This window comes from Cuculus canorus, chromosome 3 (assembly GCF_017976375.1).
Source record: "Cuculus canorus isolate bCucCan1 chromosome 3, bCucCan1.pri, whole genome shotgun sequence".
In the NCBI taxonomy this organism is placed as follows: Eukaryota; Metazoa; Chordata; class Aves; order Cuculiformes; family Cuculidae; genus Cuculus; species Cuculus canorus.
Genome location: NC_071403.1, coordinates 96,843,193 through 96,857,942, shown reverse-complemented (window position 1 = coordinate 96,857,942; position 14,750 = coordinate 96,843,193). Strand labels below are relative to the sequence as shown.

Sequence of the window (14,750 nt, the reverse complement as noted above, 5' to 3'; positions counted from 1 at the left end):
GGTTTGCTAACAAGCTGGGTACCTTTTTATGTTTTTAAGAGGGGGAGTTTTTTGTGCTAAGAGGGGGAGAAGGTTTTAAACCTTAAGTTCACCTGTAATTATTTCACAAAGGACTCCTGAATCGTTGAAAACTTGGGTTCATGTGTAATGGTTTCACAGAGGACTCAAGTTTTCGACGATTCGAAAGTTCATGTGTAATTGTTTTACAAAGGACTCCTGATTCGTTCCAGGTAAAAACCAATATTCCTTGTTTTCATTTCTGGAAATGAGTGTTCTTGCTTAAGAACGAGTTGCGGTACAAAAGCGTCCTTGGAGAGGCGGAGAAAGATGGGGGGAAAAAACCTCCTTTAAGCGAACAAAAAAAATTACAATAAGTCAGGAAAATGATGATTTTCCACTTTTTTTTTTGGAGGGAGGGAAAGGTTTTCGGCTAGAAAACAAGACGGGGAGAGCGTGTGTAGGGGGAGCGGCGGGGAACGGGTGGGGACGCGAGCTTGGAGCTTGCCTTGTCACCCCCGGGAAGGGATGGAGGAGGAGGAGGAGGAGTGAGAGGAGGTGGAAGAGGAGGTAAAGGAGGAGGAGACTGCTATTTCTCCTTCCGGGCCAGGCCGTGCTCGGGGCGGGGACGAGATGGCAGCGCGGTGGCTGCTGCGGCGGCTCTGCCAGGTGGGATGCGCGGAGTGGGGGAGAGCGGGCTCTCGTTCTTATCTCCCTTTCCTTCGGCATCCGCGTCCCTGAAGGCGGGGGAAAGGGAGCTGGGAGCCAGGCTGCCTTCCTCGGTTGGGCTCCCGGTGGCTGCGGTGGGGTGGGTGGTAAAACGCCAGGGGCTTCCCTTGAGTTGGGGCTTCACGGTGTCACCGAGCAGCTGCTCCTCGGGACCCTTCCCTGCGGTCCTGTGGTGAAGAAAAGGATGACTTGGATCAGTTCTGTGATCCAAGAAGCAGTTACTGTTACAAATAGAGGAATATTTTTAACTTAAGCTAAAGTTCCATCTAAGTCAGTGTATGTTTTTGAGAGACAGAATGTCCCTCTGATACCGTGTTTTCTTTCAGTGTTTTTCCAGACACTGTTGATTCTTTAGGGATGAGAACGTCTTTGTGTGAAGCATGATCTGTGCTGAACAGATGTCTCTTCTTCTATAATCACCTCTGTCTGCAGCCTTTCCCCATCCCAAATGCAAGGTCAGAGAGCTGGAGCCAGCTCCAAAGTTTCAAGAGTTTTGACTGTTCATAACAACATTCAAATTAGTCCTTGGAAAGTAATAGCATATGCATAAGTTTTCTGGGAAAATTTATCCATATGTGTGTAAGTGGGAAATAAATATCCTGTCCCAGCTCTTGTCTTGCTGCAAGTGGTTAATGGAGATGACTCCCTCGTGTTGCCCAGGCCTGATAAAGGATGCTTGTTTTCTAGAACTCCAAAATGAGTCTTAGAAATTTTTATTTGCTGGCATTTTCAGTATCAGAATCATGGAATGTCTCAAGTTAGAAGGGACCGATAGGGATCACAGAGTCCTCTAACTCCCTGCTCCTTGCAGGAGCGTAATTGTACATAATTTCACATAACTGTAAAAGATTTCAGTTTGCTTTTAGACAAACTTTTTAAATAGATTTCTTTTTAGGGCAGTAAATTGTAACAATCAGTGCAGAATTAAGAGACTGTGCAGAGCAAGTAAATGCTTGATTTGGAGGTCACATGCCAAGCATGTTTCTCACCTTAAAGCTCCAAGTCTGGAAGGTGGAACTCAAAAAAAACCAATCAGAAAACTTTTTACACTACTGATGTCTTCTGCTGGTTTTGGCTTCTGAAGAGTGAATGTTTTCTCTCAAATTGAGAAAATTTGATGTTCAGGTTTTCCTATTCATTTCCTAAGCCGTAACCACTCCTTTTGTCTCTGTGCTGTGTTCTGGCCTTGATCATCTTCCAGACATCCGTCTTCTGAATACTTCAAGATCTCACACTCAAACAAAATGAAGGCTATTCTGCATTATGAGAGGGGTAACTTTGTTCTGTGCCAGGCCTTGGTTCACGCGGGAGATTGAATTCTGTAATGTTGCAGCCTGAGGTCTTTTTCCACCTTCGCTGATGGCCGTGAGCAAGAACACATCAAGTATATTTAAATCAGAAAATGAAACAAGCTGTTAAATATACTTTACTGCCTGCAGAATGCCATCTTTGCTACCTGGGGTACTCAGTGTCAAAATTTGTCAAATTTTGTCAAAATTTGCACAGAGCACTTTAAATTTTATTTTACAAAAACTTTTGACTTGATGCACATCTGTGTAGTTAGTAAAAAAAGGAGATGGCATGTGGTGAGAATAATATGCATAATCACAGAACACCGTAAAGGCTACAGAACTTAGTATGTGCAATAGAACTTGGCCATTCCATCATGTTTTGTTTTATTCATCTTTATTGCACGCGGACTGATGTTTTCGTATCCAAAACCATGTAACACAATATGCAATGAGTATGTGTGTCTTTGCGTACAAATAATAAACCCATATTAGAAGGTCAAAGTCTATTACAAAAGAACTCTTAGCAGAGACTGCATACACACAGGAAACCAGAAAACAGATATAACTCTTCAGTCACAATTTTTCTGCCACCGTATCACAACAGCTTTTTCCTTGCCTGGTGATTGCCGAGTCAGTAGTCTTACATTTGTCGCCTGGGGCCAGGTTCTGTGCCATATACTTGCACACAGAGTTTAAGCCCTAGGCTGAATACAGTCTTTGTAATTTGTAGGATAAATAGCAAATAAGGCAGAATTACTAAAGAAAACAGCTTCATTCCCTGCTGATCCATAATATATAATGCATACTGGAGAAGATTAGGGACCTAGTAGCATCATGTAGTTATGCGTATCCATGAGCAACTAGATAAAAATTACCTGGAAAAATGCCGGTTCTTGCCCTTTTCTGATGTTTTTGATTACACAGTCACCTGCATAACTATGTGTGGGATATCTGTCTTCTCTCTTAAAGCTCTGATTCCAGCATCTTTTAAACCAGTCTGTCAAGGGGCTGGATAAGTAGCTAATTTTTGCTTCAATGTTCTGCTGCAGCCCTGACTTTCTCTTAAGCAAGTGGAAGTTCTAGTTCCTTTTTTTTTCTTCACACTCAAGCAGTCTGTAACTTTGCCAAATTTAATTAATTAATTTGGAAGGAGACTGGAAGCCAGGTAGCATTCAGAAGGGAGTGATTTTGAAAAACGGTAATGTTGCGTCTTGATTAACAGTAGTATTCCTTTTTAAATACAGAAAAATCACGTTACCTTTCAAATATGCTTCATTTACTTGTTAGAAGTACTTCTATTCAGATGTTCTTTTCGAAAGAACAGATGCTCAAAATCACAAGGAACTTTTTGGTGAAGAAATGGGAAATTTCTAGTTAAATTCAGAGATTGAATTTGTGCATTTATAGGATGCTGTTTTCAATTGCTTTTACAACAATGAGTTCTATTTAGGATTGTGACTTGATGAAACTAATGGATATTGTACTGCGTAAGTAAAACTAAAGAGAAAATATATACAGAAATGGTATTTGATGCCGCAGTAAATACATTTTTCTGCTAAAAAAGTGCTTTGTGATTGCTATTCAGGTGCCTCATTTATAAGTGCGTGCTGTTATATTGTTCCCTTGATGTGTTCTTTTTTAGGTGCTATTGAATACTAAAATACATTTTTGTGCTTCTGTTTCCCTGCATTTTCTGAAAGAGTAAACTAATTTGGCAGATCAATGCCCAGGAATGTGTTATGCTCGGGTGTGCAGAGAAGGAGCCTTTAATAAATTTGTGATCTGGCTACAGTTTTGGGGGCAAAAATCCCATTACCTATTTGTTTTATACAGGGGTCAGCTTTTCCTGTCAATTATGCAAGCGGAATTATGCAGAAGAAGTGTTTCGTTGCGTAAGTATAAAAAGCCTTCAGAATTTCCACTTCTCCATGCTCCCTGTAAATACAATGTTTACAACTTCTTATGTTTTCCCTCTAACCACATTTCTAGAAACTCTGATGTGATAGGAGTACGGCTGGCTGGATCCTGTGTTGATACACAAAAGCCCAAGACTAATCCTTTTGTAAGTGTTTCATAGAATGATATTTTGTATGTTGTCTTAGTAACAGAGAAAGTGTACAGAAAACCTTGAATTTCTTTATTGCAGTTTTTTAAAGTTCTGTCATAATGACTTCAGATTTGTCATAGAGAAAGAAACAATTTAGATTATTGGCATTTCAGGTATTTTTTTTTCCTCAGTGAGATATCTGCAGCTTAACAGTTTCCTTTTAGTCTCTTCCGTCTTTCTCAGTGCAGCTGTAACTCTGTGAAATATCAGCTTTTTGGCCACATGCAGTTCGGAGCCTGCAGCAGCTTAGCCAGTCTAAGGCCTTCGTCTCTAGCTTGGAAGCTGGGAGCCAAAGGCTGATAAAATGTGAAGTTCATGAAGGCATGTGGTGGATATCTTGCCTTTAGAGTCTGAATGCCTTGATTTTGACTAGGACTTAAGAAACACATGTTCAATCTGTATAACACGTGGAAGCACGCCAAAATCTTATAGGCAGTATTAGACTGTGCTAAACTGCCTGGGAGTTAACCTGTGTGAAAATCGGTGTTTCCTAGGCACATCAAAGCTTTTCAGATGATTAGTGAGCCCAGGCCATGAGAAACTGAAGCTCTAATGGAAAGTTATAAACTGGACAGACAGGAAGGATAATAAGCCTGGGGAAGCCTACTGTGTTTAAAGTAACCTTATAACTAACTTAGTGAAGTGAGAATTCTGGTTACTGTCTGTAATGTTATAGATACTGTCCATACCCAAGCGAAGCCTGAGAATTCTAGGTATGCTCACATCCATATTTAAAATACAAATATTGTTGCTCCAGACTTGCTTTAACAATGAGTTTCATTCTTGCCTATCAATCAAGGTAATATTGTTAGCCTCTTACAGGTAAACTATAATAAGGAGGTAGCGATGTGGGTGTTTTCTTCCTCTTTTACAAATGAGGCATAGGTTAAGAAAAACTGCAGTGCATGCATTGATTAAGGAGAATGTGGAGTAGTAACTGTTCTTTTTATTTTTTACAAATACAGGTATCTATTTCAGATGAGCCAGAAACATTGTACAAGAGAGTGTCCCTTTTAGTTAAAGGCCACGATAAAGCTGTGTTGGACAGTTATGAGTATTTTGCAGTGCTTGCAGCTCAAGAACTTGGCATCTCTATTGAAAAAGTGTAAGTAACTGATCTCCAGAATGATGCGGTGTCAGATGCTTCTTGTGTCATCTACAGTAATTCATGTTCCACGCATACAAGTATTTTCTCTTTTTCAGAAAAAACGGGTATCATGTGACGTTTTTTCTCAGATTATAAATTTAACGCTTCTTAGATGGCAGCACGGTGATGAGAGGGCAGGAGCAGTTCTGCACTCAGTGCTGCCATTTTAGAATTGCATTTTAACCACATGAAGGATATTGACAGCACTCTTAAGTACAGTTGTTGGTGCTCTAGCTTCCCTGAGCTAATGCTGCTTGATGCCCGAGTATTAACCATGCCCTTGTGGGTTAATACTGAAATCTACCTGTGTTTAATACTTCCTTGTGGGTCTTCTAAATGTCAAATGAGAACAGGAAACGCAGCATAGTCTTTCAGATAATTTTTGTTAGCATCCTTTAGGTAAAATGAAACTTTCTTTTTGTGCTTTGTTCAGACATAATCCTCCGAAGAAGATAGAACGGTTGACACTCTTAAAATCTGTACACATTTACAAGAAGCACAGAGTTCAGTATGAGATGAGAACACATTACATGTGTTTGGAGGTAAGAAAGATGTTAAGATAAAAAAAAAAATGTTAGTTGCTATTGGTTCAGGAGTGAATGCAAACTTCCCATTTAATTAGGTTGGGAGAAGAGTGCAGGCAATAGCTGAAAACAGCTGACCTAGGTACATCAACTGTAATACAAGTTATTTGGAATGTACAGCTTACATAATTTTTGGATTAAAAGGCTGATTTTGACCATCATCTTAACAGCTGAAAGAATGATTAAAAAATAAGGCAAAGGTAAGCGTCTTTGTATGTTTTATGCTCTTGGTTTCTGAGAATCAGTGGAATAGGAGCTTTCTTGGGAACAGAAGATGATGCAGCTGAGTCATTGTTATCAGTCACTAAGGGTTCTGTTCTTTGTAAGTTCTTGTGATGTTTTTGAATACACATACTTTTGCCCTATGTGACAGCATGTGGCCAACTAACACTGTGGGGGGGGAAATACAAGAAAGGAAGCATATAGAAACCACTAGCTCGATGGCTGGTGACACAGGCTTCTGTATCATTTAGAGTACAGCTATGGTTGACTTTCTTAGAAGACAGGTTTACTGCTAGTGTTTTGTGGGTCCTGGGCATCTTACTGTTTATTTGCACAGTGCTTAGCAAATTAAGTTCCCAGACATTTCTGCAGTACAAATGCCTGCCCACAGACCATAAGCTCTATTTTTGCCATCCAGGAGAAGCTAGAAATTGAGAACTCAATGGAATTCCACAGTTGCAGGGTTTATAATGAGCTTTAACTTTGAGAGTATACAAAAGGTGCTAATTCTTGCATAACCGGTAATTAATTTCATCTGTAGTGTTAAGATCCACCACTTCTGTCATAATCAATGCATGTGATTACAGGCAGTATGCACAGTTCTGTGGAGTGAAATAACTACTTTATGCTTGTGTGAGAGTTGCATACAGCTCAAGTGCCTCTGTTCAGTGTTAGGAAAGCTGCCTTCCTGCAAGATTTTTGGTCCCATATCAAGAACTAGAGAAGCTAGGGAAAACTCATTTTTGTGTTTTTCTGTTTGAAGTATTAATAATAGTTCATTAAAAACACTGACTTCTCTTTTAGTTAAAATACCTAACAAGCAGTACTGCTGCAGTTTACTTGGAGTATGTTCAAAGAAACTTACCTGAAGGGGTTGCCATGGAAGTAAAAAAGGTGAGTTTCCATCTCATTATTAACTGTTACGGGACTATGTCCCAATGCAAATACCAATAACCACTGAAGTCTTTAGGAAGTCAGCATAGGAAATGCCTGTAGCTTGGAAGGAACGTTTTCCACAGCAATTAGTAGAGAGGCTGTATTGCTTGAAAACGCCACTAGGTGGCATTTTTGATCTGATAAAGATGTCAAACCAGACTAAATAAGGTATAATCTACCTACAAGGTAGGTAAATGTTAACTAATTGGTATAATAAATGATTGCTTTGCTTGCCTTTTAGACTAAGATAGAGAAAATACCTGAACACATTAAGCAACCAGTTTGGGATACGCTACCTCAAGTAGAAGAAACTGAAGTCAAGTCATGAACTCACCAGGTACTTGGCTCCATTAGTGCTGAAGGTAGTTGCTCCTACCAACCTAATTTACTGAGACATTCTACTGTTAAATAAAAGTTTTTTATGAAGTAATCATATAAACTCTCGTTTCAGCAAGTTATTCTTAGTCATAACCCCAGTACATGTAGACCGCGTGGCTATAAAGTGAAGAAGTTTGACTATACTCTGTGATGAAGAATTATGGTCATCTATAATATGTTTGTAGAAAGGTAAAATTTAGAGGGTTTTATATATATATATAAAATTATATATAAAAATTCCTTATCTCCTTTGGATACTAAATGGCTTCTGGATTCCGAAATACTTGCAAAATCCACTTCATGTTTGTGTGATGTTTAATGTTACGGATGCCAGATTGTTACGCATTTGTTGCTATAGCTCCTTTGAAGTAACTGAATCCAAGGTGTACATAAAGCATATTAACTCATAGTAAGTCAAAACGCATGATCTTAGAGGATACTGAGGCATGCTGAAGACTTTCCAAGCTTCTACAGTTTGAGTAGCCTAATTTCCCATCTAAGTAACTGCTTGTTAACAGAACACAGTGATTACTTCCACAGACTTACATCTGTAACTTAAAGTGCTTGTAGAACCACGTTACAAAACAAACGGATAGCAGAAAGTGTCATTGTGGATAGGAAAAACAGTGTATAAAGTGTTTCAGTTCACTCCAGGGAAAGGCGTGGTCTTTTTCTAAACTGGCTGGATTGATTATTGTGTAAATCTGACTGGCTGGACACTAGTTATGCTTAGAGAGGGAGAAACCGTACAAATAGCAAGAGTGCACTCAACTGCTTTGAAGGTTAGTTTGCTGTGAATCAAAGGAGGTAATACTAGATGCAAAGCCATCAACAACTTTTCCTGCAGTTTGCATTAAGCCCCTCTACCTTTACTAGGTGAGCAGGAAGGACACAGCCACAGGAATCTGCTTCAGTATTAAGGGAGTCACTCTGATTCGACTGCTGTTAAAAGAATTTACTGGAGGAATAGCTAGCTGGGTCACAGGACAAGACAGCCAGAGCTGAATCTCACTTATCAAGATCCAGGCTGGATCACACTTATGAAGAGCACAATCAAAGCTTATCAGAGCTTCACACAATCACAAAAGAAAAGAAGCCTGGTGTTGTTATCAGGCAGAAATGGACAATCTTATTGGGAAATAGCTGAAAGACAAGAAACAAAGTTTGTTCTTGAAGACCATCTACATTTTCTAGCCGCTGTAGAGGCGCAAAGCTTTTTTAGGAGGGATATTTCAACACAGTCCATGTAGCTAGTGTCACTTATGATAGAAAGGAATCTGCCTGTGCACTTTATGCCTTAGGAGGAAAAAAAAAGGAAGTTAATCAAAGGCCTTGTGGGAAGATACTCTGTCTGCTTCTCCTTTTGAGGTGTTTACTTTCTGCAGTTTCAAGTTATTCTTCCTTTCTCATTCCTAGTATTTAGTCGTGATAGCATTTCTTGAAGTTACGTCAGACACTATATAAAGGACGAACCTGTGAGCTGATGTGGTTAAACAAAGCCAATGTTTTCAGAGGAACAACCTCTTTCAAGTCTGTATTAAATTTTCTTCAAATTTGCCATGCTGCCACACTTCAGTTTTCCATAAGCCACCTGCCAAGTTCAGACTGTATATGGCATTGAAATACGATTGAGCTCAATACTAAGTCTTCCCACATCTTGGTTTGATGCATGCTAAGGTTAAGGAGTTGTCCTTTATTGTCTTTAAAATCATTACTACACTCTCTGGTAAAAAAAGTGTTCTCCCCATCTTTGCTGTAGGCCCATTTTAAGTACTGGAAAGCTGCTATAAGGTCTCTGTGAAGCCTTTTTATGATTAAGACATCCAAAGCTTAAATGACACCTAGACAGACTTGTTATATCTGCCTGAAGTGTCCGCTTTGGCATTCATACAGCAAAATTGCCAGAATTGCCAATTTCATGTCCTGGAATAAAGGTAACATATGCCACAGGGGTTGTTTTGTGCATCACAGCAAAGCATTCCTACCTTCATAGAACTCTAGTTTTGAATCTGAAAGGGCCAAACCACTGTCAGTATTGCTGTAAGTGTAAACTAGCACTTCCCCATTAAGGATTGAGAGGGAGGTTTTCATACGTGGAACTGAAGTAAATCCTTAATATTGATTCAGTGCCACTGCCTTTTTATATAAAGGAAATGTGAGATGAAAAGATAAAGGATTCAGTAGCATTTCACACTGTTCAGTAGCAAAGCTTGACTTTTGCTATCCAGTAGTGTGCAGTCTCACCCTGTCATCAGGACACAGATTCTTCATCTTGCTGTCCTCACCCCTGGTTGATAACTTCATTGGTCACATCTAGCAAACAAGTTTAACCCAAGTCCATCATTCAGAGGAGACTTTAAAATGTTTGGTTAAACTAATGCTTTCTAGATGCAGTTTTACTAATTACCTTTGCTTTCCTTCCCTCCAATTCAAGTTTCCCTGTAATCTGTGGTGTTCAAGGATAGACACTTCTAGTCTGAAATCCAGTCAAGGTCCTCCTGCCCCTTTACACATACCGGATATTGGGTTCTGGCCTGCTGATATATTCTCCCTGAGTATTTCAGAATGTCTTTAATAGAAAAGCACTGAAAATACTCAAGGATACAGGCAGACCAATAAGCAAATATTTGATAAAGTTTTCCCTTACTTAAAGGCTAAAACAGACAACCCAAACTATGTTTGCATCCACAAAAAGAGTTTTTTCTCTGAGTACAGTTCCTCACCATTAGAAGGCTGCTTTATGACCTTCCTCACATTTGTATAGGTAGATGTCTAGTATTATCTGCCAGCATGAGAAAATATTCCCAAGGGTCATAGAAATAGATTCCAATGTAATGCTGTTACAGAACCCACAGAGTGTTAGCAAATACTAAGAACAGTATGATGAAAGCAGTTGCCAGATATATGGTGGGGAACTTCTATATTTCATCAGTGGTTATTCTGTCTCAACCTAAATAGGAACTATGCTAAATATTGGCACTGAAGATTGACAAGTTTTCAAGTCCATTCAGTCTTTAAAACCCTTAGTGACTGCCAGTAAGCTGGAGGTGGATTTCCTTACATAAATACTTCCTGACTAACAGCTGTCAGCATACTTCAGGTGTCAAAAAAAATACAGAACAAGGTATTATGCAAATAATATATAACAGCTGTTTATAAAAATTTCAAGCTTGTGGAATAATCTAAAACTAAATCCAGAGCACTCACTTATGTCACTTTTCTTTGAGCCATTTAACCATATAAGAATTGCCAGGAATGCTCTGCTCAAAGGCAGTTGTGGCAGAATCCTATTACTTACGGATTAAAGATATTTAAACACTCTAAATCACCTGTTTGTACAGTAAAGGGACAGCTTTAGGGGGTTTGCTTCTCTTTTAAGTACTTACTGTCTTATTGTTCAACTGAAATTCCTAGTTATCCTAAAAAAAAAAAAAAGGACCTTTCTTTGGAAATGCTGTTTATCAAATTACCAGAAACATGATTGATAAAAAATACACATTTTCATCTTTCTATTTAAATAAAATGCCACTTGATGGTACCAAAAGGCACAGTCAGTGTATCGCATCTGCTGATGCAAGCTTTTTTCATACATCAGTGCATTACTGTTGCTCATCTTTCATTCCCTCCTGCCATGTAAATATTAACTCTTCTCTGCTTCAGTTTCAGTAGATCAGTGTACCACCTCCAGTTGGCTTCAAAGGGTGATTGTCCTGCCCTTTAGAAGATAATAGCATCATTCTTTCGCCAAAAAAGTCATGCCACATCCTGAAAGTCCTGCAGCAGAACTGGCCTGCTGAAATGGCCACCTTGTTCTTTTGCAGGGAACTTTCAGTTTTGTTAAGTAGCCTTTGAGTAAGTAGAAAGTTTAGGGGTTTCTTGTGATTAAAAAATCATTATTTATTTTAAATCGGTAGTTGCCCAACACTGTATTTGGTCATGAATCTAGTTTTTTTAATTTTCACTGGTACTTACTTTTGTGTTATTCTCTATATTTATGCAAATAGTGCATCAAGGCAACATCAAGGTACTTGACTTTGTGTAGGTGCCAGCTGCTGCCAGGAAAAGTGACGTACAGAGACAGGCAACAGAGGAGATTAACCAGGGATAGACTGGTATGAAGGAAGAAATCAACTGCTCCTTAGCCTTCACATTGCTTTAAGCCACTGTCTGAAATTATGCATTTTTCTTTTTATTATATACTCCAAAACAGTATATAGTAAATAAATCAGCATTCAACTTCACATGCTATATTCTGCAGTCCTTGGTGTAACTTCCACTGCCTAAATAAATTAGGGCAAAATTATTTCAAATTTACCTCTCCGTTTGTTCATTTTGGATAGGAAAAGAGGGTCATCAATACATTTACTCTGATTAAAAACATACTGAAATGAAAAACTGGCATCTTAAAAGGGAAAGGGCAAAAGTAGAAATAGAAAACCAGGGATGAAGAAAAGTCAAGTGCTGCACTGTTAAGTGAAATGAGACAAATAATGGAGGAAGTAAGCTAACAATGAGGAACCTGTTATGTTTAGATTAGCAGAGTTCTCTGAAATAAAGGAAGCGGCTTTTATAAACCATGTGTTTCTGGAACATGTCACACAGATGAAAGTGCTGAGGATACACAGGTAGCAGCAACAGACTTCTGACAGGGTTTAATCGTGGCTGCTGACAGAACTAGGTCAGCGGAACAGATTACAAATAATTCAAGCTTTTTGCCTTAGTTTCTTTCCAGCATTATTGCTAGAATCAAAGACACTGGTGCATAGAAAATAGGTAAAAAGAACATTGCTGGTGCTATGTTATCATGCTAGCAACTGGAAGATCCGGTGTATGCTCTGTGATTTCACTTCATAAATGCAAGTAACTTGGTTTAGAATTTGAGTCGATGGAGTGATTAGCAGTTGTGTTTCATTTAGAACAGTTCTGGAAAAGCTGTGGAGAGAGCCTCCAGGGAGCCAGGTTCAGCATTCCTCCTGCATTTCCCTCTCACCACTGCTGCTTTGGGCTGCCAGTGGCCTGCGGAGGTGGCAGGAGCTCCCTCCCATCATCACCGATAGAGGTGAGGGTCCCTCCATCCACTGACCTGATGCTCACACCTACCAGGAGGACTTCCAGGGTGCCAGGTGGGCCCTGCAGTGCCTGAATTCTCACTGCTGCCAAGAGAGACCTGGGTCACGGCTACGGGCTCAGGCCTGGCAACCTGAAGCAGCTCTGCCAGTGACCTCCTGGATGGTGTTCTTCCTGAGCTAGTCTCATTCTTGGGGGAAAACACTGGTTAAACATGGGCCCACCCATCTGTACCAGCCTGTGTCATGGTGCTAAGCACTGCCTGAGCCTGCCAGATACTTAGAAGACAGATATGAATGAATAGTCTTCCAGGTGTTCACTACCTTAGCAGCTCTGCTGAGGTTCAGACCCCAAAAAGCTCCCCTGAGCCCTCATGATTCAGCCTAAACAAAGACTCCTGTGCTTCCTGATGTCTCCCAATGCCAAATTGTAGAATCATAGAGTCACCAGGTTGGAAAAGGCCTCTTGGATCATGAAGTCCAACTATTCCTATCAACCACTAAACCATGTCCCTGAGCACCTCATCTACCTGTCTTTATAATGCTTCCAGGGATGGTGACTCAACCCCCTCCCTGGGCAGCCTCTGCCAGTGCCCCATGACCCTTTCTGTGAAAGGTTTTATTCTGATGTCCAGCCTCAACCTCCCCTGGCACAGCTTGAGGCCGTTCTGCTTTGTCCTGTCCCCTGTCACTTGGGAGAAGAGGCCAGCTCCCTCCTCTCCACAACCTTCCTTCAGGTAGTTGTAGAGAGCAATAAGGTCTCCCCTCAGCCTCCTCCAGGCTAAACAACCCCAGTTCCTTCAGCCGCTCCTCATAAGACTTGTTCACCAGCTCCCTCACCAGCTTCATTGCTCTTCTCTGGATACGCTCCAGAGCCTCAGCAAGTCAATAAGCAATAATTTCTGCAACATACAAATAAAACTTTTATTTTTCTTTCTTCTGACAGAGGTAGGATTATTTGGAAATATATTTCCTCTTTACAAATCATGGCTGCCAACTCCACAAAAAAAACCTTGTAGGTGGACATAGTTTACTTTGGTCAGTGTTGTTACACAGAGTGTTGGCTTTGGCAGATCCTACTAAGGGCCACAGCTGACTGCTGCTTACATGTATCTGCTGGGGGGTGACTTGGTAAACTGAGTCAAGAGAATGGTCTGGATGGAGACAACTTCCCCCACACTGGAAGAGTTTATCTGTACAGTCAGCCACCCTGACTGATTGATTGAAGGGTCAGACAGAGTTGTGAGCAACACGGGGAGGAACTCCAGGAGGCTTTTGTGTAACACAAATGTAGTGAACATCCTCAAGTCAAGACTTCTGCTACTCTTTTCTCCAGGAGGCAAACTGGATTTTACTGTGCATACTTTACAGGAGGGAAAGCATGGGTATGCTGTGAAGCCCAGCATCATAGCCCCTCCTTACTACAGATCAAGGGAGTTCCTGCTAGGTCATACAGACAACTAGGGATATAAGGAATATAAAGAACTTCAAAGCAAATAGTTGAGTTTTAATTTAGTTTTTTATTTGATGTAATTTAAGCTGATTGATTGTGTTCTGCAGGATCCAGCAGTGAGCCGTTACAAGATCCAGAACTTAGAATCATAGTCATAGAATGGTTTGAGTTGGAAGGTACCCTAAAGATCATCTAATTCCACGCCCACTGCCATGGGCAGGGACATCTCCCACTAGACCAGACTACACCCTTTGCCCTTGTAAGAAGTCCCTCAGCTTTCCTGTACACCTCTTTCAGGTACTGGAAGGTTGCTATGAAGTCTCCACACAGCATTCTTTTCTCCAGGCTGAACAACCCCACCTCTCTTAGCCTGTCCTCATAGCAGAGGTGATCCAGCCCTCTGATCGTTTTTGTAGCCCTCCTCTGGACCTGTTGAGCAGTTCCATATTCTCCTTATGCTGGGGGTTCCAGAACTGGACACAATACTCCTGGTGGGGTCTCACAAGAGCGGAATAGAGAGGCAGAATCGCCTCCCTCGACCTTCTTGCCATGCTTCTTTTGATGCAGCCCAGGACATGGTTGGCCTTCTGGGCTGTGAGCACACACTGCGCCAGCTCATGTTAAGTTCCTCATCAACCAGCACTCCCAAGTCCTCTGCAGGGGTGGCATCATCCTCAGTCACATCATCCCCCATCCTATATTGAAACAGCGGGTTGCCCCAACCCAGGTGTAGGACCTTGTACTTAGCCTTGGTGAACCTCATGAGGTTCACGCAGGCCTATTTCTCCAATTTAACTGAGTCTCTCTGAATGACATCCCATCCTTCCAGTGTGAATCGC

The 14,750-nt window shown here is 40.8% G+C and overlaps 1 protein-coding gene across 1 annotated transcript; it reads left to right on the top strand.

Moving 5' to 3' along the window:
* The first annotated feature begins 607 nt into the window (after positions 1 to 607).
* Positions 608 to 10,363, top strand: MRPS10 (mitochondrial ribosomal protein S10). Its single transcript, XM_009559460.2, has 8 exons — positions 608 to 666; positions 3,852 to 3,910; positions 4,008 to 4,080; positions 5,091 to 5,230; positions 5,706 to 5,814; positions 6,883 to 6,972; positions 7,256 to 7,351; positions 7,466 to 10,363. Exons 1-7 carry the CDS (start codon positions 631 to 633, stop codon positions 7,340 to 7,342), a joined length of 594 nt encoding a protein of 197 aa, XP_009557755.1. The 5' UTR covers positions 608 to 630; the 3' UTR covers positions 7,343 to 7,351; positions 7,466 to 10,363.
* The last annotated feature ends 4,387 nt before the right edge of the window (positions 10,364 to 14,750 follow it).

What these genes read in the sequence shown, in the direction of transcription:
- MRPS10 (XM_009559460.2), top strand. Translation starts at nt 631, where the DNA reads ATGGCAGCGCGGTGGCTGCTGCGGCGGCTCTGCCAG. An exon ending in AGCCCAAGACTAATCCTTTT is followed by an intron (nt 4,081 to 5,090) that starts GTAAGTGTTTCA and finishes TTACAAATACAG; the next exon opens with GTATCTATTTCAGATGAGCC. An exon ending in CACATTACATGTGTTTGGAG is followed by an intron (nt 5,815 to 6,882) that starts GTAAGAAAGATG and finishes CTTCTCTTTTAG; the next exon opens with TTAAAATACCTAACAAGCAG.